A 23,940-nucleotide genomic window follows, 5' to 3' on the forward strand; every position below is an offset into this window, starting at 1 on the left:
TACCAGAACAATGTTGGCCTTCCGGACTCGCCACACCTCTACGAGGGAAGATGCGGATACAAGGCAGACGAACGCTCGCGCACGACTGAGATCCAGCGGCATCCATGAGTTCCGTCAAACACTTAATCACTTCGGCGATATTTGGGGTACGCTGGACGAGTCCGATTTGACGGTTCTGGGTCGTCAGAGAACATTCTTCCGCGTGTTGTCAGCCTTGGCTCCTCTTCCCATCCCAAATCCCACAACATTCTTTTGTGAGGGCCAGAAGGCAATTCAGTGGAAAACCGAGTATGAATATTGGAGAAGTGATGTGGACGGCCCCCCAGTGCGGGATCAACGGATCCGCCAGGTGCTCGTGGAACCCTTCCTACACCACCGCAATATTTCAACAAGTTGCGACGTTAGCGACTGCAGAGCCATGGTCGACAGGAGACATCTCGCTTATTTACAACTCTCCGTCCTCGACTCTCTGCGACGGAATAACGGTGACTTCGCAAAAGTGCGCATGACACCATCTGACTGGATCAAGAACACCATGCCCTTTCTCGCAACCATGACTCACCCCGTTCTCGAATCCATTGTCAAGAATACCCTCCCCAGGGACGCTAAAAAGAACGAAGTACTCAAGTCATACATCAAACATTGTGACCAGAGACCCTGTATCTACATGCTCACGCTCTCTGGGATGGATGGAGACTTTGTGACCCCGGGACATCTCCACGAAGCGGTGAAGGCAGCTCTGAACTATCTACAAAGAAACCCATGGGATTGGGGCGTGGCAGCTATTAAATTCGACCAGTGGGCAAGACAAGACGAGGAGTGCAAATCGCTCAGATCATTCGCCTGGAGCTACTTCATAAAGCCACAGGATGAACGTCAGTCAGATGCTATGATCGATCTCCTGGAAACCTGCGAAGCTCTCTTGCACCGGATCGAGGAAATAGCGGAAGCCGAATGGGATTCACCGATGCAATCATTTCCGCTAACCCACTTCGGATTTACTCGAAATTTGAAAGACTTGAACGGGAACTCCACCGCCGACTTAACTCTACCTTTCATAGCAGGCTTCTCCAAGGTCATCCGACAGTTGGCGCTTGAAACGGACACCTCTGCCTCTGTAGAGCGCTGTCTTCAGCCCGAGTTGGAGGTATTTGCCTATCCTATCTGCTTTCCCTGCAGCGCGAGGGATGCACAGTACGCCCATCTGTTTATTACAGCGGCCTGGGGACAGACGCTGCTGAGTAACTTCGAAAAGCCCTGTAACGACGCCGCCACCTTGGAAGTAGCGGACGACGACTCCTCACCCATCTGGGTGCGAAACCTCAACTGGGTCGTCAATAACACACCGTTTGCCATCAACCTCGCTTTTGAGAAATCAAACTGGAACAAGCGGGTTCGGGAGATGAGGAAACTCAAGAAGCCGGTGAAGGAGGGCGAGGATGAGACGGACTGGGTGGTGCATGGAGAGAGCGAGGACGAGACGGACTGGGTGGTGCATGGAGAGAGCGAGGACGAGACGCAAGGGGGTGGTATGTAGAGACGGTGCCACTAATCATGACAGCAGCGCTACTATCGTCTAACTGTATAGGGGTTATTCCACCACCTTCTCGTCGAAATGGAAGCTAAACCCTCTTTCTACTTGCCCCCCTGTTTAGTGACCTCTGAGATGAAAAGACCGCTTTTCCCCAGCACTATGAAGGAAACCCTGTCCCGAATCCTTTGCCAAACGAGTAGTAAAATCAACTAAAAACACCCATTACAGAATCAAGACCCGAATCGCCTTAGCAAGCCCGGCCCAACCAACCCCTCCCTCCCTCCTTCTCTCTCTTCCCAGCCCAACCCATCCCACCATCTCAACCCCCATCCCCCACACCCCCACCCACTCTCGAAGCAAACGCACACCACGACGCCCCTTCCCTCCCTCCCTCCTAACCGCGCAGACCCGCGGACCGACGCGGCAGCTGCAGCAGCAGCGACGGCGGAAGCTCCGGGAGGCTCATGGCCGGCGGCGGGCCGGAGCACTGGCGCACGATGTTGCGCCGGCGAAACGGGCGCGCCGTCTCCTTCTCCTTCTCCTGGCATCCCTCCTGCATCGGCGGTTCATCCCGTCCTCCCCGAAGATGCCTCCGGTGGCGGTCGGAGCCGTCGTCGTCGTAGTCGTCGTCGTCGTGGTCGTCGTCGTCTTCGCCTTCTTCTTCCGCTTCGCGCATGAGGGCGTACATCAGGGCTTCGGGTTCGTTTTCGTTTTTGTCTTCGTCTCGTAGGCTCGGATCGAGCGCGGGAGGTGGAGATGAAGGCGGCGGTGCGGTCCGTACGGGGAACAGCAGCGCCAGGACTTCGCGCTCCAGCCGTTCGATCTGCTCGGCATAGCTGGTGCCGCCGCTGCGGCTGTCCTTCCCGTCGTCGTCGTCGTCGTCGTCATCGGCCCCGCGGTTGGTTTTCTTCTTCTTCTCCTCCCCCTTCTTGCCGCCGGTGTTCTGCTGCCGCCGCCGGTCCACCGTGCCATTCCTCGGTGGCGCGCGTGACTTTCCACCATCACCACCACGACGTCCATGTCCGCCGTTGTCCCCCAGCAGCAGCGGCGACGACGACGACGACGACGACGCCGCCGCCGCCGAGAAGAAGAAAGCGTCCGAGGCGGAAGAAGTGGTGTCGACGGGAGAAGTGATGGGAGGAGAAGCGGCAGGAGCAGACGCAGACGCAGATCCCCCCACCACCACCACGCCCTCCACCACCGCCGCCACCCGCCGCGCCCCGTCCCGCGGAGGGAAAAGCAGACGGCGGGGCGTCTTTGTCGTTGTCGTCGTCACGGATTGCTGCTGCTGCTGCCTCCACGACGCCGAGGATTCGTCGCCGCCGCCGCCGCCGCTGCTGCTGTTGCGCCCAAAAGAGCTTGTTACGTAGGGTGAGAGTACGGGCGATGTCATTGGCGTCATGGTTGTCGTCGTCGACGTCGTGAACGCGGCGCTGCTGACGCTGTTGCTGTTCGTCGTCGTGGTCATCGTCATACTATCGCTCATCATCTTCATCATCATCCAGCCCGGGGTAGTCGAGCCAGCGGGGGTGTGGGTGTTGGCGCTGCTACTGCTGCTGCTTTGATGACGACGCGCTGCCGTAGGGAGGGGTGGCGGGCTCGATGGCGGGCTCGTCGGCGGCAGCGGCGACAGCAGTAACGGCGAGAACGACGGGCCCATCACCGCTGCGTGGCGTCGGCGTACGTGGCCATGGCGGGTGACGTGGAGGGGGGAGGGGACCAATGCCGCGGAGCTGGGCGAGGAGGACGCCGTCGGGAGGAGGGGGGATAGTGCTGCGCGGTTTTCTCCTCTGTTGGCGTTGATGTCGAGGAGCATGGAGGAGAGGGAAAGGTCTAGGGCTGGGGGTTTGGGGGCTGATGAGCGTGGTGGTGTGGCCATGGTGTTGGTGTTGGTGTGGGCGTTGGCGTGGGTGTCTGGGTCTGTGTCGGTGCTGGTGCTAGCGCTGGTGGGAGGACGGTTGAAGAAACGGCTTGGTGTGCGTTGCATCGAGGGTGCGGGTGAGTTTGGAGCTGGAAGTCTAGGCGGCGTGGCTACGAGTGGGGCGGTTATTATAGAGGTGATGTTGACGGCCGCTCCTTCAATTGTCGTGCTATTGGCCGTGGTGATAGTGTCGGTCTTATTGTGACCGTCGGGTGTGGGGGAGGAGATAGATTCTAGGTCCTCTGGAGTTGGCGTGTTGCAAGTGTGCGAAGATCTTTCTGGCGTCGAGCTGGAAGTGGGCGTAGAGGTGGTGGTCTTGGCCGTGCTGTTCACTACGACCTCCGCCAAGTTCAAGCGTGGGCCGTAAAACCGACGCTTCTTGTCCTTGCTGGAATCAAACGGGGCAGGCTTGCGGTTGTAGAGACTGAACGTCTTGATGACGTTGGGCGTCGCCCTCTGGCTTGATGCGTCGCAAAGGTGTGTGTTTGGAGCGCGGGAAGTGAGAACAGTGTCCTTCCCTTGCTCGACTTCCGCAGAGAAGGAGTCGGTGGGTCGGGATTGTGGCAGTACCATGTTCAATGAGCACGACCGGGTTTGTTGTCGTGGACGCGATAGATGTCGTGGACGCGATAGAGGGGACGGTCTGGGGATACGGGTTGGCGCGGGAGATCAATGAGTTGCTGGCTGGAGAGCATTGAAGTGATCTCGGGAGCGCAGGTGAGGGCGGGAAGTCGGGAGAGCGCCGTGCGCAACTTTACAGCCTCGGTCGTTAGTTTCTCGTGGGGATTGCTGTGGGGAAGTTAGGTTTTGTGGGATGGCGAAGATTTCGTCACACAAGTGCCTCTTCAGCTGGCGGATGAAGTCACAAATGGGAGCACAGCACTGCGCACACGGTCTGAACAAGTAATAATAGCATCGTGCAGTAAAGTATAATGCGCGTCATGTCACGTTCTATCTAGTCTATCTTATCGTCACAATAGCTCGGTATGTACTCCCTCCATCCTACCCTCCGTTCTCCTCGTCTCTCAGAGCGAAGCACCTTTCCCCCTCACCGTGACCCAGCCGCCTCCAACGCCTCCATCTGCCGCAACAAATCCACCACAGTGTTCTCAAACGGCCTGTACTCGATGCCCAGCTCCCTCCCCGCCGTCTCTCCATCCAGCCCGTAGCTCGGCCCCGGCAGCGTCTCGTCCGCCGCCGGCTCCGTCCCCGGCGACCGCGCCTTACCCGGGAACCGTTCGCGCACAATACGCGCGATCAGGCCGAAGGAGAAATGCTGTGGGCTGACGGGGGTATAGCGCTTGCCGCCGGCAGCATCGCGGAGCAAGGCGTTGACATGGGCGAGGGCCAGGTCCCTCACGTCAATCCAAAGCGGAACACGCACTTCGGGCAGGGGCTTAGCGCTGTCGAGGACGGACCAGAGCTGAGCGTTGGACTCGTTGAGCGCTGCGGGGCTGGCGACGGGATGGGCGACGGGGCCGAAGACCATGGGGGGGCAGAGGGTGACGAGATCGAAGTGCGGGTGGTGCTTCTCGATGTATTGCCAGGCTTCAAGCTCGGCGAACTTCTTGGAGCCGCGATAGGCGACGACGGTGGTGGTGTCGGGCGCGATGGACTCGGCGTAGGTCAGCGGGTTCCAGTGGGTGCTGTTGTAGGTGAAGCCGGGCCCTGCGGCGCTAGCGATGTCGACGACGGCGGCAAAGGACGAAGTGAGGACGATGCGCTGGACTTTGGGATTCTGGGCCGCGGCGGAGAGAATGGCACGGACGCCGTTGATGGCGGGGAGGACGAGCTCTTGCTCATTGCTGGTAATGTTATAGTTGAAGGGCTGGACAGCTGTGAGTTCTCTCGTCGGCTTCTCTTCTGCCAAGTTCCACGTACACTGGCGACATGTATTATCCCATCAACATCCTTGACCGCGTCGGTAAGGTCCGTCTTTCCCTCGAAATCAGCCACCTCGACGAAGTCTAGTCGGTCTTTCCATTGCGGGCGGGCAGCGAGCATGTCATCGGCTTTGGCTTTGGAGCGGGCAGAGCCGCGGACTCTGAAGCCTTGGCGAAGCAGAGTGTCGACGACATGGCTGCCAATGAAGCCGGTGGCTCCGGTGACCAGGACGTAGCTAAAAGGCGTGAGCTGGGCATTGACTAGCAAGCAAAGATTTTCTGACCTTGGGGACGGCATTGCAAGCAGCTCGTGAAGCTGAGGAGAGTGGCTGTGGCTCAGCAGCGAAGAAAGTTGTGAGAAAGAATTGGTGGCTCCCCCGCATGACGGCATCGCAGCACGCGAGTCAGCGTCTGCCTCGGCCACAGCTCGCCCGAACCCGCTTCGAGCGCCGCCCGCCTCCGTCACACCCTTCGTTCCTGCACCTGAGTTTGGAGTAGAGAGTCTGGAAGCCAAGTCCTGCACGACCCGATGCTCACGCGCCATGGCTGCAACGCGCACGCGGCGGGTGAGCAACTGACGACACAGCGCCCGCTCCGCCCGCCCCGAGACACGGCTAATAAAAACACCAGTAGCCGTCGCTGACCTCCACGATAATTAACACACTAGAGAAAGCCACCAGACCCTCGCCCCAACGGCCAGCCTTGTTGGTCCGCCGGCTTGGACTATCGCCCTACACGTCCTAGCACCATCGCACACAAAACAGGAGCCTTGCCCCAACGGGAGCATGCTGCAGCGGCAGGGGATGCCGAAATGCGGGGACTCCATGGCGTCCCATGGTGTGCGGTGAGCCCGCAGATCCCGGGCCCCGCTAACCAGCTGGTGTAAAAGAAGCTCATCGCACCGCGGTGCGACAAATATCTCGCAACTGAGCTCCTCTTCCCCCCAGCTCCTGCTTCTCTTCAACAGGCAGCATCATGGCTCCGCGCCCAAAAACCACCGACTTAAGACTCGGCTTCTTTGAGAAGCTGGGTCTGCTGCCCATCTTCGCAGCCGTCCGTACGTTCCAGCCTCCACTTCTGGCCCAAGTGATACTAACTCACGCAGTGGGAAAGACTTTCTGGACAGCCCTGACGGCCAAGTTCACGTCAAAAAATAAACGGCCTTCCTCGTTCGCGCGGATGCTGGGGTACGCGGCCCTGCGCACACTCACATCGCATAACACCTCAAGAACAGAACAGTATGGCCTCCCTCTCAACCATGATCACGAAAAAAGAGAAAGGGAAACAGGAACATCAACGTGGACCACATGTGACTGAAACTTACCTGTTGCACTGGCAGAGCCCTCGCCCCAGGAACAGACGACGCCTACCTCGCATACTGCAAGCGCTTCAACGTCCAGCCCGTCACCGAAACCCTCAAAGACGGCACCTGCGCATACTGGGTCGGCTCCAAGGGCGCCGAAAAAGTATTGATATACTTTCACGGTACGCGCCTCTTTCCCTTCCACCACCACTTCCCCCTCTCCTCCTCGCAGTAGTGTCTAACCAAACCCCAGGCGGCGGCTACTCCATCCCCGCCGACCCCGCGCACTTCACCCTCCTCCACTCGCTCACGACCGACCTCGGCCCGAGCGTGCCCGGCGGCCTCGCCGCCCTCGTCCTCCACTACGACGTCGCCCCCTTCGCGGCGTACCCGCGGCAGCTCGGCCAGGCCGCGCGGCTGCTCAACTACGTCCTGCGCGCGCTGCGCGTGCCGCCGCGCAACGTCATCCTCGGCGGCGACTCCGCCGGCGGCAACCTCGCCCTCGCGCTGCTGAGCCACGTGCTGCACCCGCATCCGGAGGCGGCGGCGGTGCCGCGCGTGGAATTGCGGGATTTCTCGACGTCGGGGGAAGGCGAGACGACCGGCCGGGCGGACAGCGTCGTTGCGGGGGCGAGCGGCGGCGGAGTAGGAGGAGGAAGAGGAGAAGGACAGGAGGACCCGGCTCATGGGGCGGCATCGAGCGGGCCGGCCGACGACGCGGACGCGGACGCGGACGACAACCGGCTCCTCGCCGCGGTGCTCATCTCGCCGTGGGTCTCGTTCGACACGACGACGGCCTCGTTCGCGACCAACCGCACGCGCGACCCCATCACGCCGGCCGGCCTCGCGCGCTGGTCGACCCTCTTCCTCGGCGGCCGCCCCACGGACCCTTACAACGAGCCCGTCGACGTGCCCGCGGGCTGGTGGAAGGGGCTCGGCGGCAGGGTCGTGCGCGACGTGCTGTTCGTCGCGGGCGAGTACGAGGTCTTGCTCGACGGCATCTTGAACTGCGCGGAGAGCGTGAGGAACGAGTGGAGGAGCGCGGATGGAGGCGAGGTCGCGTGCGTGCTGGCTGAGGGGGCCGGCCATGTCAGTTGTTGGTTGGATACAATGTGGGGGTTTGGGAAGGAGGATTTGAAAATGTACACGGAGACGAGGGAGTGGTTGAGGGGGAGGGTTTGAGCGGAAGCGCGGGGAGGGAGGGGGGGAGGATTGGAGGTGGTTTGGCGAGAGTGTTGGGGATGTTTCCTCTCTTTGTGTTTCTGGGTGGGGGCTTTTTTTCGGGTTTTATATCGTGCTGGTCACGACTGTGGAGTTTTGGATGTGAGGTTTTTGTCAGTTTCGGAGGTTTGTATGCTGGAAAGTAGCAAGGGCTCGTCAACGATTTGTCATCTGTCGGGACCGGCCATTCCTTAATGACTTTCATCTTGTCGGCAGAAGGTCGAAGTCCGCGAGGACCTACCTCTCTTATAGCCCAGCACGTCCACAGTGTCTATGAAGAAGACGCTCTTTTTCGGGTTCAAGGTTAGTTTCGCCCATGCAATTCTGGGGAAATACCACTCCATCAAAAACTCAAAGCACAAATCGAACGGTCTACCACCACTGACATTATTATAAAAAATCTATGGTTGCGTATAAATCCCTATGACGTTCGGGATCGGCTCTATCTATCGCATCGGATAGTGTGACTTGATGGTAGCATTGTTGATTGGGCAGAAGGTGTGAACCATGCGCATTTGGTTCCTGCGGATGCGGTTCTGGGCCGGTGCGGATCCACCGGCTTCCTGAAGTAGGCATTGTCCTCTTTATTTGGGAATGGCTCACCGAAAACCGTCTTTACCAGACTCGGGAGTTGATTTGATGAATTCGTGCTCTTTAATCTAGATGTGCTGTGAGCCCCCATCGTATTGTGACGGCCAGGGTGGCTGCGAATGGGCAGCTGAAGCGTCCATCTGGATGTGGGCGAGTAAAGGTGTCCGAAGTAATACTTCGATTACCAATTTCGTCGCCATGCACTAAGTCGTGCGCGTGTTGTGTGAGTTCCACCTCCTCTCATCTCCGTTGTTTTTTTCACTACTGTTGTGAAGTTTAAATGACTTTACTTGTCGCCTCTTGTCTTCTGTATAATAGATGAATTCATGGAGTAGCCACAGATACATACAACATCCGAGAATGACTTTAACTACACACGCAAGTCGAGCGCAGTGATGTTTTGCGAAAGAACGTCCGCTGAATATGAGGTCTTCCGTAATCAATTATGGATTCTGCGGTCTCGACGCCGGGCGGAGATACCGGCCATGAGGGGGCAATGCGGGGAAAGGGTCATCCTGTCGATACCCGCACCAATTACCTTTCCAGGACGGACGGCCGGGCCTGCGAAAAGATGCCTATCTCCGGAACAGGAAATCGGGGTGTAGACATGCACAAACCAATAATGACGTTTGATGCATGGAATCGTCCTTCTCCCCCGCAGCTCTTGTCTGAGTGAGGAGACCCGCCGCCAGTCCGTGTTTCCCCACCCCTCTTTCTCGAGTGAGAGGGTCGATTACAAATGGCCGCTCGCTTGCTTCCGTTCTCTCTCGTATGATTATTGTGATGCTCTGAAGATTGACTTCCAACACCGCCGCTCAGCACAGTGAAGTCCCCGTCGCATCACGAAGCAAAAGAGAAAATGGCGCAAACCATGAAAGCAGTCCACTACGAGGGCCCTTTCAAGGTCTCAGTCAAGGAGGTGCCCCTGCCAAAAGTCCAACACCCAGACGACGTGATCATCAAGGTCACCACCGCGGGTATGTCATCCACGAAGTCCGCCCCCTCTTCCCATCCAATGACAAGACTGACAAACAAACCCCGCCACCACCAACAACAGCCATCTGCGGCTCCGACCTCCACATGTACCAGGGCCGCACAGCCGCCTCACCCGGCCTAGTCTTCGGGCACGAAAACATGGGCATAGTCACCGTATGCGCACCCACAACCCCTCCCCTCCCAAAACAAAAAAAGAAAAAGAACAAAACCCCCCCACTGAAACCTCCTCCCCCCCCTCACAGGAAACCGGCACCGGCGTGACCCTCCTCGCCCGCGGCGACCGGGTCGTGCTCCCCTTCAACGTCGCCGACGGGCGTTGCCGCAACTGCGAAGAAGGCCGCACGGCGTTCTGCACGGGCGTGAACCCAGGCTTCGCGGGCGGCGCGTACGGCTACGTCGCCATGGGGCCGTACCAGGGCGGGCAGGCGCAGTATCTGCGGGTGCCGCACGCGGACTTCAACGCGCTGAAATTGCCGGCCGGGACGGAGCACGAGAGCGACTTCGCGATGCTGGCGGATGTGTTTCCGACGGGGTGGCACGGGTTGGTGTTGGCGGGGTTCAAGGCGGGGGAGACGGTGGCGGTGTGGGGGGCGGGGCCGGTGGGGTTGATGGCGGCGTATAGCGGGGTGGTGAGGGGGGCGAGCAGGGTGTTTGTGGTGGATCAGGTGGGGGAGAGGCTGGAGGCGGCGCGGCGGATTGGGTGCGTGGCGGTGGATTTTCGAGAGGGGGATCCGGTGGAGCAGATTGTGAGGGCGAATGGCGGGGAGATGGTGGATCGGGCCGTGGATGCCGTGGGGTACCAGGCTGTGGATGCGTCGGGGAGCAAGGAGAGGCCGAATGTTGTGCTCGATCAGCTCATCAGGGTTACGAGGCCGACGGGCGGGCTGGGGATTCCGGGCTTGTACGTCCCGGCGGATCCGGGGGCGCCGGATGCCCAGAGCGGGAAGGGGCAGATTCTGATCTCGTTTGGGAAGCTGTTTGAGAAGGTGAGATGGAGGTGGGTGTTTGAGTGTGATGGGAGTTGTGCTGACCAAGTCCAAGGGCCTGTCGCTCGGAACCGGTCAATGCAACGTCAAGGCTTACAACAGATACCTTCGAGACCTGATCGTCGCTGGCAAGGCCAAGCCTTCGTTCGTGGTCTCTCATGAGATTACGATTGACGATGCGTCCGATGCATACGAAAAGTTTGACAAGCGGGTTGACGGGTATACCAAGGTGCTGATTCATCCAAACGGACCTCTTTCGTGAGGACACTAGAGGTCACTGTGGGATAAACGTGTGCTGGAGGGATCTGTATACGGTTCTGTGCGTAAACAACTTGCAAGTCTGCTCTATCATGAGCTTCTGGTGTGGCTAGATCTTAGCCTGGATGAGCTTCTGAATATATTACGCCAATCAACTGTACCGTTCATCAGCAAGTGACCGCAGCATTCATTGGAAGAGGTATAACTTTTCAACAAAGAATTGATGGATATATTACAGCAGAATCATGACAAGCTTGTAGGTCATGAACGCAAGACAGGTATGAATTGGGGAACCCTTTTTATAACCTGAGGAAAGAGCCACACCTACAACCTTCATTTCTTGCGCTTCATCAACCCCTTCTTCCTCTTTCCGGTCACATCCCTTCCCTCCCCAATCTCCAGCAAGGCTTCTCTCTTCTTCTCACCCACGACCTTCAGCGCATCGCGAATGACTCTGGTCTCAATATTGACCCCCTCCTCTTCAAACTCAACCATCTTCGTGCCAACTCTGTTTTCAATAGCCAAGACGAGTTCCACATCCCTTTGTCCCACCATCGTCACACTCTCTCCGGAACGTCCCGCACGCGCCGTACGACCGACCCGGTGGATGTAGTCATCAGGATCCCGCGGGACGTCGTAGTTGACAACCATCTCAACGGCGGGAATATCGAGACCACGGGCCGCGACGTCCGTAGCCACTAAGATTCGGGCAGCCTTGGCACGGAAACGCGCGAGGTTTGATATGCGTTCAGACTGCCGAAGGCCAGAGTGCAAGCTCGTGACGCGGTGATCGAGCAGGCGCAGCATCTGTTCGAGAAGTTGCGCGGTGGAGGTGCGGTTGACGAAGATGATGGTTGACTTGGACGTGTTGGCGGGGGTGAGGAGAAGGGTGTGGAGGAAGGCTTCGCGGTGAGTGACTGGGACCTGGAGGTACTTTTGCTGCAGCGTCGTTGGGACGGCCAGATCCTCTGTGTCAACCTCACAAACGAACACTTCTTGTTTGCCGGGGGTCCGCGGCATGTCTTTCAGAGCGCGGACCTCGGGCGTGACGGTCGCCGTGAACAGGCACGTTTGCCGTTGAGAGGAGGGTGGGAGGACGGACAGGCATGTCTCGACGTCCGGGAGCATGCTGCCGCGGCCGGAAGCGAGAAGGCGATCGGCCTCGTCAAGGACAATGAAGCGCACTCGACGGAGGCCGTTGATGGTGTCTTCACCAGACGAGTTGATGTGGTCAGCAAGACGGCCGGGAGTGGCAATCACAACATGGGGTCTTGAAGCCAGTGCTATTGCTTGTGAGCGCATGTCGGAACCACCAGTGACCAGGATGGTTTTGAGACTTTGAGGGCCTCCGATAGCGTTGAATTGCTCATATATCTGTAGGGCAAGTTCACTGCAGGGTTGTTAGGAAGTGCATGCAAGGAGTTGTAAGGACATACCGGGTTGGGGTGAGGACTACGGCAAAGATGGCCACGGGATCTTCGCTCCATTTCTGGAGAATGGGCACCGCAAACGCGGCTGTCTTGCCAGAACCGGTTCTGCTGCCACCTATGCAATCGCGTCCCTTGATGATCTCCGGAATGCAGCCTTTTTGGATCCCGGTCGGCTTTTTGATGGCCATGGCAGACAGAGAGGCGACAAGCCATGGCGAAACATTGAGAGAAGCAAAGGAAAGGTTTTCTTTGTGATTTTGGGAAGCGAGAATAGTAGCGGGGGCGTCTTGCTGGGTAGCACCAGTCTGCTTGGCCTTCACGCGGGAGAGCGTGGACCTGGGTTGCGGCACATGTTCTGAGTCCGAGTCGGCGACAGGCGACAGTCTTCTCCGTTTCCTGGCTCCGTTCTCCTCCACTCTTACATGCGAGCTCTCCGAGTCGGAGGCCGAGGACGAGGCGTCTACGGACGAAGGCGACATTGTTTTGCGAGGTGGCCAGGGTGCATGGTCGCCGGCGGACGAAAGTCGTCAGAAAACTTGGGCGCTCGGGCCTGGCACTAGTTTTTCCGGGCCCGCTTAGTCACCGGGCAGTCGCGTCGCTGGCCACCTACTCCGTAGTGGCGGATGGAAACTCGTCTTGACGTGAATCGTCACCTATCAACGCCCTGCATGGCCCGGCTGGGGCGCCGGCGCGCAACGTCTGGGCCGGGGGCTTGGCTTCGATTGGCTGCCAAGGCTGTGATTCCAACTCCCGCTTCGTGCATTGCTGTTGGCTGCCAGCATGATTGTCCATACTGCGTGCATGCGTCGCTGCGATCATGAGCCCCTCGCAAGCCGCAGCAGCCTGTTCCACCATGGCCTGCGCAACACCAAATCGCACGTTGGCTCGAAGCGCCGAGCCTGCGATTGCCGCGCCAGGGTCCATCAATGCGTCGAGGCCTGATCAGAGGCCTTCTCCAGCCGTTGGCGTAGGCGAGATCCCCTGGTGATCATCAAGATGCACCCCGACCGGGATGCGGCGCAAAGCGCGGGCAGCCCAGAAACTCAGGCCCTCCGGATGCAGACAGCAGCGCATGCAGATGGCAGCGCATGCAAAGGGCGGCAGCGGCGGCGGCAGCAGCAGCAGCAGCAGCAGCAGCAGGCGGGCAGACAGGCGGCGCCTTGAGGCGCACCCCCGGAACCCTCTGTCGAGCCAGGGCGAGCCAGGGCGAGCCGTGACGGGCCGGCTTCTGGCAGACTCGGGCTGGCCAGCCTCCACAGCGTCCGGGACACGTGTGGGACAGGCGTTGCTTCACGGGCCCGGTCGAGCGTGCTGCTGCGCTTCTGGCCGGCTCCAGACGCAGCAGCGGCCGGCGTCAGCAGGCGCAGGCGGGCGGCGCAGGCTACATCGGGGCGGATCGTGCAAGCGTGACGTCGTGCCGGGCGGGTCGCTCGAGGGGCTCTCTGACCACCCGGCGTGTAGTAGTAGGGCACAACCGCGCCAATTCACCGCCAGCCCAGCAGCTCCCCAGCACCGTTTTGAAGACATCGTTGCCGCGGAGATCGGTGAGGCAAGCTCGAGCGGCCGCGGCCCCAACGCTGGCGCAGCACGGCAGCGCGCAGCGGCGGGCACATAAGAACAGCGCCTTATGAAACGCACCAGCGGCCCCGGCCCCCAGCCCAACGGCCAAGGAGACCAGCTACGCCTCAATCGACTCGCACGCGGGCGGCTACACGACGGCTACAGCCGTAAAACCTGCCCTCCGCCCGACCTCGACCTGCTCCCTCTCTCTGCATCCCTTCGCTCGCTGCTGTCCTCCCCCGCCTGTCACCTGCTTGCCGTAGGGCTGCCCGCACCCAGCGCCAGGCGGAGATCACTCTCGGCAGACCCCCAGCACGCGCCAGAACCGACCCAGACGCGCACGCAGCCGTCAACCAGACGCAGACGCCCGCCAGCTGCTTCGGCCTGCTTCGGCCTCGTCCATTGCGCCGCAGCAAGCCCCGCGCCGCACCCGCCCGCTTCCTGCGCTTCTCCGCGCCTCGTCCGCGCCGCCTTCGCCATAGCTGCTCGTCCACCCGTCCCACCGCACGCGCACGGCCGGCCTCGATAACCGCGAGCTCCACCACTGCCTTCTCCTCCCACATCGCCAGCCAGCCATCTCCGCCAGCCCACCACGCCCTCCAATCCGCGCCTCGTGGATCCCCTCCAGACACTCGTCCAGCACGGCTCTCCTCGCACCCCCAGCGACCTTAGCCTTGCTGCAGCCAAGCGCCGCCCGACCCGCCAGCTGGGTCAATCTACAAAGGGACACAAGACGCGGTCCGAGCCTCTTCCCGCAGCGTTTCCCGCCGCGTGCCTAACGCTGCCGGTGGCATCGCTGCGGGTGCTTGCAGACCCTGCACAAGGGCTTTGGCCGTGTGACCAGCTCGACCACCGCCCTCGACGCCATCTCGATTGCTCGCGAGGATAATCGAGCCAGCCCGAGCCAGCCTTCTCAGACCACCCTACATGCAGCCGAACCAAGCCGCGTCCGGCTCACGCCCCAGTACCCCGCAACACCAGACTCAGTCTTCAGGCGACATGTCGACGCCAGCTCCTCTGCTCCGTCCGCCGATCCCCGGTGCGCGGAGCCACTCCTCGCCGCGCGCTCCGCGCCTTGGCCTCTCCATCCCGCCCTCTCCCAACGCAAGACCAGTCGTGAACGGCCAAACGAACGACGCCCAGTCCATGCCCGCCCTCCTCCCTCCGCAGCAACCGCTTAACGCCCGCCCCTCCCTCCCGAAGCTAGCCCTGGCCACTCCTAGCGGAGGCCAAGCGACACCGCATGAGGGCGGTGGTGCCCCGAAACGGGGTGTGACCGGTCTCAAGCTACAATTACCAGGAACCTCGACGTCAGGAAGCAGCAATGCCTCGGCCCAGAGCAGAAGCGGTAGCTTCGGCGAGCGTGGGCCTCCGTCGTTGCAGATTAACACGATAAACAACAACACGCACGACCCCATCTCGGCTCTGTCTAACGGGCAATCGCCGACCCTTAACTCCAACTCGTCCACGGAGATGGCACGAACCAATAGCGACATGTCAGGAATGGTCCTCCCCGATCTTGAGAAGCTGAAAATCGACAAGGGTGCAAACCTGGAACCTGGCGATTTGGATAATGCTGGCTGGAGAGCAGCAAGCAAGGAGGGCCTGATCGAAGAGCTGGGCTCGCTAGGCGAAGGTGCGGGCGGCGCAGTTACGAGGTGTGTCTTGAAGGGCTCCAGGACTGTTTTTGCGTTGAAGGTGAGACTCGCATACCTCCAGGGGGAGGGGCGCCCGTGGCCCTCGTATCCGATCGAACCCCCGGCTGACTGCTTTAGATCATCACTTCAAATCCCGATCCTAGCATAAAACGTCAGATTGTGCGCGAACTGCAGTTCAACGCCTCCTTACAACATCCCAGTATTTGTCGTTACTATGGAGCTTTCCAGCCTCCGTCTAATACCTCGATAATCAACATTGCCATGGAATTCTGCGAGGGCGGTTCTCTAGACTCGGTCTATCGAGAAGTTCTCGGGCGCGGCGGCCGTATTGGAGAGAAGGTGCTGGGTGTGATTGCACGCGGCGTGCTGGAAGGCCTGACGTACCTTCACAGCAAGCGTATCATCCATCGCGATATCAAACCTTCCAACATTCTTCTGTCGCGTTCCCCGATGAATCCTGATGGCTCAAGGCAAGCTACCAGAGGCTCCCGTTTGAATGCCTGGGAAGGCATCGTGAAGCTTTGCGATTTTGGCGTCAGCGGAGAGTTCGGTACCAAGGGCATGGCCGACACGTTTATTGGAACGTCGTACTACATGGCACCAGAGCGGATCCAAGGTCTCTCGTACACCATCACATCAGACGTGTGGAGCCTGGGTGTCACATTGCTAGAAGTTGCCCAGGGTCGCTTCCCCTTCCCGGCCGACGCAGATGGCGAGAGCGGCGCGATAGCACCGCGTGCCGGTCTTATCGACCTTCTCACGTACATTGTGCGGCAACCGATCCCCAAACTCAAGGATGAACCCAAGAACAACATCTTCTGGGGAGACGGGTTCAAGTACTTCATTGAATGCTGGTGAGACTTAACCTTCCACACGGGCAAAGTGTCCACTTTTTTACTGACTGAACAACCCATAGTCTGGAGAAGGAGCCGAACCGCCGGGCAACACCTTGGCGCATGCTGGAACATCCGTGGATGGTTGAGATGAGGAGCAAGAAGGTCAACATGGAGTCCTTCCTCGCGAAAGTATGGGAATGGAAAGACTAGGTGGTTGGTGCTTTTTAAAAGCGAGGAGGGAGTGTCCAAAAAAATTATTTTTGTTCACACGAAGGCACTTCAGCATACACACACTCAAAAAAAGTTTCGATGAAGCTCGTGGCGCTGTGCGTTGAGCTTAAAACAGGCAGGGAGGGAGGGGAAGACTGGTTGGAAAAGAACAAGGAAGAATCCAAAGCATGAAGCTTTTTTTTTTCCAACACATCAACAAGCCATACCCTTACTTTCTTCGTCTTTGTTTTACGGAAAAGGGGATTGGAACTAGCCCCATACACGACCATCCCATCTCGTTAGGACTAGTTCCGTTCTTTATGGGTAATATGTCTATCTACCCATCAGCCTGTTTTTTTTTTATTCGTCAAGATCAACGGCGGCCGCCCAGCATGCACACACGCACACGTACACACAAAGACATTGGAGAAGGCGTTTTTTGCCGTTTTTACTCTTATGTTCGTTTACTCGCTTCTTTTCCGGTTCGTCTCGGATCCTTTCCCTGTATCTTTTTTTTTCCCTCCCATCGGGGTGGTGTGGATGTCCCCTTTCTATCTCTCTCCCTCTCCCGTGGGTAATGGGCACGATTACGGGACATGGATTGCTGCGTTCGACGCAGGTTTTTAGGCTTGCAGATGTAGCACGGAAAAGCTTTTTGGGTTGTTGATTTTGCGTTGAGAAGACGCTGTCAGTCAAATGGAGTAATGATACTTGCTTCTTGATTTTTTTTTCCCTTCCGCTGCTGCTGATATTGTGGACGACAAGCTGCCACTGATGAGTGTAAACGAAGCGCTTACTATCGTTGATAGCATCTGTGCTATTATGCTCGATTGATCCTTCTGCTGTGTACCGCGAAGGATACTACAGTCTTCCGATAGGGAGTCAAGGCAAATGGGTCAGACGTAAATCCCGAGTTTTAAACCCGGATAAACGCACGTAAAAGTAGACTGCTGCAACGTCTGTAGTAAACACATGAAAACCGGCATAGGAGGACTCGAATCTTTATCATATCGCAGTTCCACAATTGAGACCGGCGATCGTCATAGTACACGGAGATCAGAAAGAAAAAGAAAAGAACCAATGCACAAGTTTCATTTCACATCATTTGATTGTCCATCTGAAGAACCCTAGCAAATGGTATCTCTCTAATACTGCCGACGAGGGATTTGTAGCGTAAGGACATTTAGATGGCCTTGGCGGCCTTGAGCAGGCTGGGAAGCTCCGACTTCTTGGCCTGCAGGTCGCTGTTGCCGCCAATGTGCTTCTTGTCGATGAAGATGTTGGGGACGCTGCGCTGGCCGGTCAGCTCCTCGAGAGCGTCCTGGATGGCGGCGCCGTCATCTGTCCATGATTCCGTCAGCGATCCATGCTCTTTCTGTCCGATGTAGTATCCTAGCTAGCGGCGTGCCGGTCGTTTTCGGAATCCGCTTGCCGAGGTAGAAGGGGAGGGGCGGCCGGCTGGTCTACGTACCGACTTGGTCCAGCTCGATGGCGAAGTACTTGGCGCCCTGCTCGGACAGCAGCGACTTGGTGGCGCGGCAGTAGGGGCAGTACGACTTGCTGAAGACGGCTGTCGGGAAATGAGAGAGACGTCAGCATCCGCGCGGCTGGGAGGAGGGGGAAAGAGCTGCTGGAGACGCACCGACAGCATTGTCGTCAATGATGCCCTGGGCCTTGGTCTTCGCGGCAGACATGCTGGCGGGACTGGTTGCGCGGGTGAAGAAGGATCGTAGGAACGAAATGGTGGGCAGTTGTTGGGGCGCTTGAGCTTGTTCAAAAAGCTCGAGCTCAGTGGGAGGGGTCTGGTGGTTATATGCGGGCGGGGAACTGGAATAGCGCAAGGCCTGGACCGGATGGCGACAAAGATGGTCGGCGAGCTCTTTGGGCGGGGCAGGGCTTGGAGGGGTTGTGTCAGCGACGGATTGCTAAGCCGAAGAATGCTCGTGCTGGACTGTCTGGAGCCGCCAAGCATTGTTGCCGCCTGCCGCTGCGGTGCAGGGACGCAGGCAATGACGCAAGCCTCCCGATCGGCCTTGGCGGTCACTGCACCAAAGCTGCCACCCACGCCTGTCACCAAACAACTCCAGCTGCCCAAACCGGCCACCTACCTGGCGATCTCGACTCTCGCGACCATCCGGAACATCTGCCTATCTGCCCTCGCATCCCACCATCCCGCCGCCCACCGACGCATGCGGAGTGTGAGAGACATGCGCGCGCCACGCCAGCCCTAAGTCACCACGTTTTGCGACTCCTGGGGGCCCTTTTCCCCGTCCTTCCACCACCGCCTTATCGTCCCATCTCACCCTGGAGCCCACACCGCGCGCAGCCCATCACCATCACCGCCGCACGCGCCATGGGTGCCGACTCCGGAAGCATCGCCGCTGCGGCGTCCGCGCTGGCCAGGCGGTCGTCGCCCGGCTCCAACGCCTTCTTCTCCATCTCCGTCGCCGTCAACTGCCTGCTCGTCCTGCTGCTGCTGCGCTACTTCCTCCCGCTGCGCAAAACCCCCGCCTACCTGCTCGTCCCGGTATTCCTCGCCCTGGCCCTGCCCGCCAGCATAATCCTGCTCGTGCCCATCGACCTCGGCAGCGTGAGGGGCGTCAATGGCGAGGACGAGGGCGGAAGGGGCATCTGGCTGCCTGACAGGGCGCTGCTGGTCTGCTGGAGGATTGGATACTGGTTGACCTTCGTGCTCACTTGGTATGACCTCCCGCCGTCCTGGGGCGCGGAAGTGCAGAAGCTAATTTAGTTGACGCAGGGCAATCCTTCCGCTTCTTGGCGAATATAGCGATGCCGGTTACCTGTCTCCGAAATCGCGCTTCCTTTACTCCCTTCGCTCCAACGGGCAGTACTGGATGATCATCATTGGTTGCAGCATTGTTGGCGCTATATACTTCATAATGTCCAATGGCTTCCACTTCACGTCTTTGAAGGGTTTGGTCATGGCTTTGGCCTATGCATGGGGTCTTATCCTCGCCATCTACCTCATGGGGCATGGACTTGTGGCTCTGCCTAGAAACCTCTGGAGAAGTGCGAGCATCGTGGAGCGGCTAAAGAGGATTCAGGCCCACGCGCCCAAGATCCATGAGAAACTTGAGGATGCCATCGAGAAGTTGGACGAGTACGAGGCGCAGGTCATGCAGTTGAGGAACAAGAGAAGTTCGGCGCCCAGGGAGTTCCAGGAATGGATTGAGGAGCTGGCGGACACTGCATCTCTATTGGAAGCACAGCCATCGAGGTCTGTGGGCGCTCCAAGAACGACCGTTCCATCAGTGATCACTGAGAAGTACTTGGCCGACTTGACAAGACGCCTGAAAAGAGCGAGACACGCGAAACTGCGCTTTGAAGATGAGTGGGCACGGCTGGTCTCGTCTGCGGTTTTCACTCAGGCTATACTCGATGCTTCGGCCACCCAAAAGCTCGATGCCACGGCTGGCTCTAACTGGAGACGGGACAACTTCTGGTCCCGACTTGGCCGAAGAACACTCAGCCCTCGCATGCGTTACCACTGGCACACCCACCTCGTTCCCGCTGTCTATTACACCATGAGTATATTTCTTGGATTGGCATCGGCTGCTGTCGTTTGGTCTGAATTCACCAAGGCCATCTCCGCCAAGGTCAACATCATTAGCCGCACCGTTGTGCACCATCCCAGCTCCGATTCCAAGATTGGCTTCGCAGGACAATGCATTGCAGCGCTCTGGCTACTGTACATGGTCCTGTCAGCGCTCTATGCCATCACCGAGGTCAAGATCTGGGGAAACCGCGCATTGGTCCGTCGCCAAACTTACGCCGAAAGCGCGTGCTGGTACTCGTGCCAAGTTGCCAAACTGACGGTCCCGCTGGCCTACAACTTCATCACGTTCTTCGAAGGGGAGATCTACAAGGAGACCGTCTTCTTTTCCTTCCTCGGCAAGCTCGTCAACCTGACCCCTCTCGGATCGGGCTTCTCCAGCTGGTTCCCGATGCTCATCCTCATCCCGGTCGCGGCCACGCTCTTCGGCCTCTACGGCAAGGCGAAGCGCGTCATCGGCCTGGGCGAGTACATGGAGATCGGCGACGAGGACGACGACGAGATCGACAACGCCTTCTCGGGCTGGCGCGAGGGCCGCGCCCTCATCGACCGCGAGGCCCACGGCAACGGCCTCCTCGCCGGCACATCCAGCGCCCTCGGCCTCCGCAACACCTCCGCCTCCGCCGCCCCGCACAACTCATCCTCCTCCCCGCTCGCCGGCTCCTCCCCGCGCACCGCCAGTCCCGCACAGCGTCCCTCGCCGAACAACAACAACAATGCCAGCCGCTCCCCCGTCCGTCCCACAGGCCACAACCGCACCGCCACCAGCACCGCGGCATGGCAGCAGCAACGATCGACGCCTGCCGCTTCCGCCGCCGCTGCTTCCGCCACCGCAGCCGCTTCGTCCTCGTCCTCGTCCTCGCGCGGCCGCCCCGCCGACCGCGGCGGCAGCATCTTCTCCAGCGCCGCCGCCGAGGACGCGGCCGAGGCCGAGGGCGGCTGGCTCGGCGACTTCACCCACCGCATCCGCAACACGTTCGAGACGGCCGACTTCACGCCGCCGAGGTGGATGAGGCCGGGCTCGAGCGATGGGAGCGACGGCGGCGGCGGCGGCGGCGGCGGCGCTCGCGGCGGTGGGAATGCGGGGAGTAGCAATACTGGTGGTGGTGATGGGGATGGCCCGTTGGGGCCGTTGGAGAGGCTGTTTGGTGGGGGGAATAGGGGGGGTGGTGCGGTGAGGCTGAGGTGAGGGGGCTGGGTTGTGTGAGTGAGTGCTTGGGTAATAATGCATGCATGAGCGTGGCGTTTCGATGGCCGTATGGCCTTTTTTTTTTTCTAATGCTTCTTTTTTTTTGTGTACACTATCTTTCCTTTTGGGTTTGAACTTATCTGGTTGGTGGTTCGGGGACGTGGAAAGAGTGTCTTGTAGAACGAACCATGGCGTGTGTTGGGTAGAATAGACTATTTTTTTCTTATTCGCTTCCACCAGACTTGTTGTTGGTAGCGTGTAGCAGCAACTCCCGCACGCATTATGGGAGTTGAGTAAAAAAAAAAAATCCCGCCAGCAGCTTCAATTTCCTCCGATTGCCTGCAACAGGTAGTTAGCAAGAGACTTTTGAAATCGAACACAACCCCTGCAATATGCTGCTGCTGCCGCTGCTCCCTTACACACAGACCTTCTGCGACTCCCCTCCTTAATATATGCACATATACCTACCTACCTTTACACACAAGCCCCCGGCCAGACAAGACCGCCGCAGCAGCCAAGACCAGGAAGGATATACAGCAGGGTACTTACGTACGGGCCGGCTGCGCATCCAAACTCCGAGTTGCTTATTCCCATCTTCGAACGTCGTGCCAAGGGGTTGGCGCAGACACGTGGCGATGCAGGGCCGTGTGTGGCGCGGCGGTCCGAATAGAATGGTTTGCCTGGTTGCAACGTGCTCTGGTGCTCGATCGCTTGCCTGATGATAATATTTGTTTTTATTAGTGATGTTTTGCTGGTGTTGGGGATGGGATTGTGGGTATGGTCGAGCCTCTCGTCCTCTGGCCTTTTTTTTTTTTTTTTTTTTGGTTCTTCTACGTGTGTTGTTCTTCGTCGTGTGAATACGTGTCGTTCACAGCGCCATAGTGGGTGATGAAAGAAATTGATCTGCGGCGATCCTTCGTCTGGGTAGCTAAAGTAAGTATACCGACGTAGATGTAAGTTTAAACGACCATTCTTTATTATTAGCTAAAGCAGATGTTCGAACGTAGATGCGAGTATCAAAATAATACAAAGGCATCTAGATATAGGATTCCGCTGCCCATGCAGGTGGGTCGATTTCTTTCGTCGCCCACTGGGACGCCTCCATCTTTATGACACCCGGGATAACAATATATCGCGGTGGCCAAGCAAGGTTGTCAAGCTTACCCCAGATTGAAGAGTAAGAACAAGCGCGTCGAACATACAGGTACATGTGCGTCATCACGCTACCAATGGTGTTCTTATAGGGCCCCCTTTCTAGAGAACAGGTCGTTGGGCTGGTCCCTCAACCACCGTTATCTTGAGCCCTTTCCCGTACCTGATATTAGATGACGATTTTGACTGCGGCTTTTTCATTCGTTTCGGTCACGAAGTCCACTCTGTTCTTCTACTCCCCCATTCCCACCCGAGAAGGAAAAAACGGTGGAAAAGAACTTCGCCAAACAGCTCCGCGATCTTCGTACCTCTTATCCAGAAGCAAAAAGAACGAAACATCCCAACAACAGGAGACGTGTCCATCAAGCGAAACCTCGCGATCCAGGCAAGGCATCAGGAGCAGGAGGTAAAAGCGCGAACCCTCTCTTCCACCGCTTCCCCGGGAGCAACAAAATAACAGAGACCGTCACAGAACATGTCTCTCAAAAACAACGTCTCCGCCGCCGTCTCCGACCTGGTGGAGCGGCAGCGCTACCCCGCGATGTACCGGACCGCGACGCACAATGCTGCTGCTGCGGCAACATCACCGTCAACAGCATCACCACTTGCACCACCACCTATACCGCCACCTACACCACCACCTACACCGCCGCTATCAACTGCAGCAGCACCGTCATCATACCCCACAGCACCACCACCGCCGCCCGCAATAACGACGGCGACGACGCCGATGCCGACGCCGCCGACCAACAAACCCCCAACTCCTCCCACCTCCACCTCAACCCTCGTCTCCACAACCACCACCACCTCCACCACCGACATTCCCACCACCACTCCGCCGCCACGCAGCATACCAACATTCGCAGTCCCAACAATGCGCATCAGAGGCACCATCGTCTACGACGACGACGACGACGACGACGACGACGACGACGACGACAACGACGACAACGACAACAACAACGACGAAGAAGAAGTGACGAACCGACGAGCGTCATCGTCAATAGCGTGGGCGCCGCTGCCGCAATCGTCGTCGTCGTCGCTATTGTCGTCGAGCGAGGACCACCACGGCTGCTGGGGGCGGAGGATGTCGCGGGCGCGGGCGGGGGGGAGGATAGTGGTGGCGATGAGGGGGAGCCGGGGGAGGAAGGGGCGGCGGGAGAGGGGGAGGGGGAGTAGGAGTATGAGTAGGAGTGGGAGTGTTTGTGGTGGTGAGGAGGAGGTGGTGGTGGTGGGGGACGGTATTGCTGCGCCTGCGCCTGCGGCAGGGGAGGAGGGAGACGAGGGAGACGAGGAGGAGGAGGAGGAGAGTGAGGAGGAGGAGTGGAGGGAGGGGCGAGGGGTCGCGAGGGTTGTTGCGGCGGCGAGGATGAGGGGGGTGGGGGCGAGGGCGTCGCGGTCCTGCGCCTGCTGTGTTTATGGTGGGGCGGGGCGGGCGGATGACTTGTATCAGCAGTTGCATTGTCGGGAGTGCTCGCGGAAGTTGTTGGAGGGGCCGAACGTGTGAGTTGAACTGGACGTCGGCGCGCTTCGCGCAAGTGTGGGCATGGGCCTTGTTGTTGGCGCTCTGTTTTGGAGGACGCCTTGATTCGTACCGCGAAAATTCTCTCGTAGAAGATGATTATAGAGTAGCATCTT

At 58.8% G+C, this 23,940-nt stretch overlaps 10 protein-coding genes across 10 annotated transcripts; 6 read left to right on the forward strand and 4 right to left on the reverse strand.

Moving 5' to 3' along the window:
- Positions 1-10: 10 nt before the first annotated feature.
- BKCO1_4100071 (uncharacterized protein) lies at positions 11-1,537 on the forward strand (the record flags this gene model as incomplete). Its single annotated transcript, XM_020275836.1, has 1 exon — positions 11-1,537. One exon carries the CDS (start codon positions 11-13, stop codon positions 1,535-1,537), a length of 1,527 nt encoding a protein of 508 aa, XP_020128338.1.
- A 391-nt stretch (positions 1,538-1,928) lies between these two features.
- On the reverse strand, positions 1,929-4,028 carry BKCO1_4100072 (uncharacterized protein; the record flags this gene model as incomplete). The annotated part of the gene is made up of 1 exon (XM_020275837.1): positions 1,929-4,028. One exon carries the CDS (start codon positions 4,026-4,028, stop codon positions 1,929-1,931), a length of 2,100 nt encoding a protein of 699 aa, XP_020128341.1.
- Positions 4,029-4,503: 475 nt separating this feature from the next.
- BKCO1_4100073 (3-beta hydroxysteroid dehydrogenase isomerase family protein) lies at positions 4,504-5,636 on the reverse strand (the record flags this gene model as incomplete). Its single annotated transcript, XM_020275838.1, has 3 exons — positions 4,504-5,283; positions 5,337-5,574; positions 5,623-5,636. 3 exons carry the CDS (start codon positions 5,634-5,636, stop codon positions 4,504-4,506), a joined length of 1,032 nt encoding a protein of 343 aa, XP_020128340.1.
- A 677-nt stretch (positions 5,637-6,313) lies between these two features.
- Positions 6,314-7,823, forward strand: BKCO1_4100074 (lipase thioesterase family protein; the record flags this gene model as incomplete). Its single annotated transcript, XM_020275839.1, has 4 exons — positions 6,314-6,395; positions 6,444-6,576; positions 6,678-6,823; positions 6,895-7,823. 4 exons carry the CDS (start codon positions 6,314-6,316, stop codon positions 7,821-7,823), a joined length of 1,290 nt encoding a protein of 429 aa, XP_020128335.1.
- A 1,489-nt stretch (positions 7,824-9,312) lies between these two features.
- BKCO1_4100075 (alcohol dehydrogenase) lies at positions 9,313-10,697 on the forward strand (the record flags this gene model as incomplete). Its single annotated transcript, XM_020275840.1, has 4 exons — positions 9,313-9,430; positions 9,511-9,602; positions 9,692-10,435; positions 10,491-10,697. The coding sequence occupies 4 exons, from the start codon at positions 9,313-9,315 to the stop codon at positions 10,695-10,697; spliced, it is 1,161 nt and encodes a 386-aa protein (XP_020128334.1).
- Positions 10,698-11,026: 329 nt separating this feature from the next.
- Positions 11,027-12,602, reverse strand: BKCO1_4100076 (atp-dependent rna helicase dbp8; the record flags this gene model as incomplete). Its single annotated transcript, XM_020275841.1, has 2 exons — positions 11,027-12,083; positions 12,130-12,602. 2 exons carry the CDS (start codon positions 12,600-12,602, stop codon positions 11,027-11,029), a joined length of 1,530 nt encoding a protein of 509 aa, XP_020128337.1.
- A 2,008-nt stretch (positions 12,603-14,610) lies between these two features.
- On the forward strand, positions 14,611-16,387 carry BKCO1_4100077 (uncharacterized protein; the record flags this gene model as incomplete). Its single annotated transcript, XM_020275842.1, has 3 exons — positions 14,611-15,381; positions 15,459-16,195; positions 16,258-16,387. 3 exons carry the CDS (start codon positions 14,611-14,613, stop codon positions 16,385-16,387), a joined length of 1,638 nt encoding a protein of 545 aa, XP_020128336.1.
- Positions 16,388-17,570: 1,183 nt separating this feature from the next.
- On the reverse strand, positions 17,571-18,081 carry BKCO1_4100078 (glutaredoxin; the record flags this gene model as incomplete). The annotated part of the gene is made up of 3 exons (XM_020275843.1): positions 17,571-17,728; positions 17,859-17,957; positions 18,030-18,081. 3 exons carry the CDS (start codon positions 18,079-18,081, stop codon positions 17,571-17,573), a joined length of 309 nt encoding a protein of 102 aa, XP_020128333.1.
- A 659-nt stretch (positions 18,082-18,740) lies between these two features.
- Positions 18,741-21,150, forward strand: BKCO1_4100079 (lmbr1 domain-containing protein; the record flags this gene model as incomplete). Its single annotated transcript, XM_020275844.1, has 2 exons — positions 18,741-19,087; positions 19,146-21,150. The coding sequence occupies 2 exons, from the start codon at positions 18,741-18,743 to the stop codon at positions 21,148-21,150; spliced, it is 2,352 nt and encodes a 783-aa protein (XP_020128332.1).
- A 1,627-nt stretch (positions 21,151-22,777) lies between these two features.
- Positions 22,778-23,809, forward strand: BKCO1_4100080 (uncharacterized protein; the record flags this gene model as incomplete). The annotated part of the gene is made up of 1 exon (XM_020275846.1): positions 22,778-23,809. One exon carries the CDS (start codon positions 22,778-22,780, stop codon positions 23,807-23,809), a length of 1,032 nt encoding a protein of 343 aa, XP_020128404.1.
- Positions 23,810-23,940: the final 131 nt, after the last annotated feature.

This window comes from Diplodia corticola (assembly GCF_001883845.1).
Source record: "Diplodia corticola strain CBS 112549 chromosome Unknown scaffold41, whole genome shotgun sequence".
NCBI lineage: Eukaryota > Fungi > Ascomycota > Dothideomycetes > Botryosphaeriales > Botryosphaeriaceae > Diplodia > Diplodia corticola.